Here is a 3,198-nt window from a genome sequence, read left to right on the forward strand (position 1 = left end):
TTTGTTTATTTCTTTGGCACTATAATGCAAAGGATTCCGGTTAGAAGCATTTAATGACTTTGATTTGTATGAAAATGAACCTGTAGGCGGAACTCATGTTCATATGAATGGTTTCGCACGAAGACTCGTTTTGAGACAAAGGTAAAAGGCAACTCGTAAATGCCCTATTATTCCACGAGCCTGAGCGCGCGTTGGATATGATGGTAGATACGAGACGCGTACCGCCAAGTTGGCTATAATCATATCATATCCAACAAGCGTGAGTGGCATAATTGTTTGATTAAAAACGCCCCCAAAATATAGAAAACTAAACTAAAATTAAATTAAATTAAAAACGCCCCCAAAATAAGGCATACGCCATGTTTGTAGACCATGGTATAATGGCTCATATACCATGATGGCCAAAAGAAAGCCAGTGGGGGCCGATGGAATTTCTTGCTCCAGTTTAAAATATATGGATTTAGCCAAGCCTAAAGGCGGAGCTCCTAGGACGGGTTGTTCAAAGCCCGACTAAGCTAACCTAGTATAAACTTTGCGGTGAGGTTTTCTGTTTATATTGTTTGACCTTCTCTTTTGAGTTTGAATAACCTCAAACTTCTCGGGGCAAAAGCCGTGAGAAACATTTTTACACAAGAGTGTACGATTGCCTTTTTCCATATCGGCTTAAAATTTCTCTTCAGAGGAGATTTTTTATTATTATTATTTTTTTTCTATATATTTTTTGAATTGCTCAAACAATTACAACAATTACAATTAAACTTACACTACAGTTACAAAACAGTCAACGGAGTACGTATATACGTATTACAATCTACACATTACACACAACAAACTTACCGTAGTATGCTACTTACAAAAAAAAAGGACACTTAAAACTTTGGCTTACATTGACATGCAATGTTTACATCAGCTACTTATTTTGATTATAATTACATTCTTTTTTAAACTAAACAGACACTATAGAAACTACAAGGACACTCATTACAAGACAATAATTATTACTAAAAACAATGGAAAGCTTACACTTGTTGCGGCACGCTACCTAGAGTACAGTATAATTATAAATTACAATATTCACTTAACGATATTAAGCTCAGATTAAGCATATAGGTTTCTATATTAGTTTAAAATTGCATTTGCTTACAGCTGCCAGCATCTGTGACGATGTAAGCAGGATGGCAAGGGATCTTCTCTTTTGTCCACAAAAATCAATCAAAATCAAATTTCTTCGGCAAGGCTAGAAAACTCCAATTCGCTCGTCTTTTGCATATAGTTAGCCCCTAGCAAGAGTGCAAACAAGCTGTAGTTTTTTTTGGCGGTAACCAAAACCAGAGTCCAACGTTGAGTTAGTCAGTCGGTGAAAAGAATTGTCATTTTGACGATGTGCCATGTCTCGGAATTCCAAAAGATTTTAGGTTCTAATTATACTAGGATAGGTCTTTCAACATACGTAAAGTTTAGTTTGGGCAAATGATTAGGCACTCGTTAAAAAATTATTCAAATCATACACAAAAAAATTAAAATCACGCTAGAAGTCGGTAGCCGTGCGTTAGAACATTTTTTACATGGGGGTGAGAGTCGGGATTTCAGAGTTACTTTTCTTTGTTTGAATGTTAAGCCAGAAAGACCTGGTTCGTGTGTAGCATTTTGTCGTTTACCTAAGAAAGGAGGCCCTAAGTTGGAACTAACATCGAGAAAGTGGAAAGTTCAAATGAATATTTGTGCTTTTAGACTGATATTTGTAGAACATGATCCAGTGGATTTCATTTTCACATGGCTTTTCTTGTTGTAGAAATACTAAACCAGAGATAACTGATAAAATATGCATAAATTAGTGTCAAATGGCCATTCTTGCAGGGGATCCCCTTAACTTGAAGGGAATAAAATATTTTGACCTCCTTTTCTGCCACAATCATTCACTCACCAAACCCAACATTTCTGCCGAGTTTGAGCGAAATCGGTAATTTGAGCTGTATCGCCTCCTGCCTGGTTCTCTCATGGACACACTCTTAATGAATTGTTTTGATACAAGGAAAAAAAAATCAATTCTTGATTTGAGAATCAGACTTTTAGATTCGTATGTGTAAATATGTCAGTGAGGTTAAGTTCTTTCATTAGGCTTAACAGGGGCGGATCCAAAAAATTCAGAAAGAGGGGGCCGAGTCTCCAACCCTCCCACCCGAATGAAAACTTCACTTTTCAGGAGATGCAGCACACATGATTGTGGGCGTATTCGTAATGCAAAGTAAAGTAACGTTAACGTTTCGGAAGATAGAATTAAAGAGCTTTTTATAAAACGATTTTCAAAGCAAAATCGTAGTGTTAGTGGTAGGCGAACTGTTAATGTCATTGTAGTGCATTTATTATAATACATCCAGTATTAATCGAAATAAATCACTGCAGTGGATTGATGTCATCCTTCTCTGGTTTCGTTTGGCGCACTCGTCAACAACTGCATTATAATTTAAAGATATGTCTTTGTGAGTAAAGAGCAACAACAGTGCATTTAGACGTTCTTCTCCCATGGTGCTGCGATAAACATTCTTCACAAAGCGCAGTGAAGAGTTGCTACTTTCAACAATTGCACTTGTGACTGGGGTGATCAACAGGAGGCGCAGAATTGTGTAGACATTGGGGTAGAGGCTTGAGCTACAGGCTTTCAATGTCTCTTGCAGTGTCGTGGGTTTTACGCTAGCGTTGTTCCTAAAAATAAAAGCAAGAATTAACACATATTTCAAGACAAGGTATAATCGGTTTTTTCAGCTCATCACAGTTTCACTATAAACTTGGTAACCCATGTATAGTATTAACGCAGAATAACATACCAGAAGCACTTCCACAGCTGCAGCTCCTGCGACGCACTACTTGGGGACGGTAGATCAGGGGAATAATGCTGAATAAGTTTCTCTTGAGAAGACTCGTTAATAAGCTGCTGTAAGTTGGCAGGTATCAGTGGCAGTCCAAGCAATGCCGCTTCTGATAGTCCATTAAAGCGGGTATTTATAGCTCCAACAAGTTGTCAAGAACGGGAAGAAATATTGCCCGTCGAAAGTAGGCGACTGGTGTCCTTGCATTGGTGTTTTTTCTTAATGTCTGCCCACCACAAGTTCAAGGGATGCTTACCTTGACGGTTGCTTTCTTAGCCATCTTCTTGATCTTTTGATACATAGAACTTGCAAATGCTGTTTTAGCATTCTT

General features: G+C 37.9%; 1 protein-coding gene across 1 annotated transcript in view; it reads right to left on the bottom strand.

Moving 5' to 3' along the window:
- Positions 1-2,363: 2,363 nt before the first annotated feature.
- LOC149112035 (52 kDa repressor of the inhibitor of the protein kinase-like) overlaps positions 2,364-3,198 on the bottom strand; it is an 841-nt gene continuing 6 nt past the window's right edge. Inside the window, exons 1-3 of the mRNA XM_089289284.1 lie at positions 3,124-3,198; positions 2,826-2,932; positions 2,364-2,703 (exon numbers count right to left, since the gene is read on the bottom strand). The exon at positions 3,124-3,198 is cut by the window's right edge and continues 6 nt beyond it. Coding sequence (XP_089145410.1) covers positions 2,364-2,703; positions 2,826-2,932; positions 3,124-3,198 — 522 coding nt within the window. The remainder of the gene's footprint in view (positions 2,704-2,825; positions 2,933-3,123) is intronic.

This window comes from Orbicella faveolata, unplaced genomic scaffold (assembly GCF_042242905.1).
Source record: "Orbicella faveolata isolate gen_17 unplaced genomic scaffold, um_ofav_v1 contig_2, whole genome shotgun sequence".
NCBI classification, from domain to species: Eukaryota; Metazoa; Cnidaria; class Anthozoa; order Scleractinia; family Merulinidae; genus Orbicella; species Orbicella faveolata.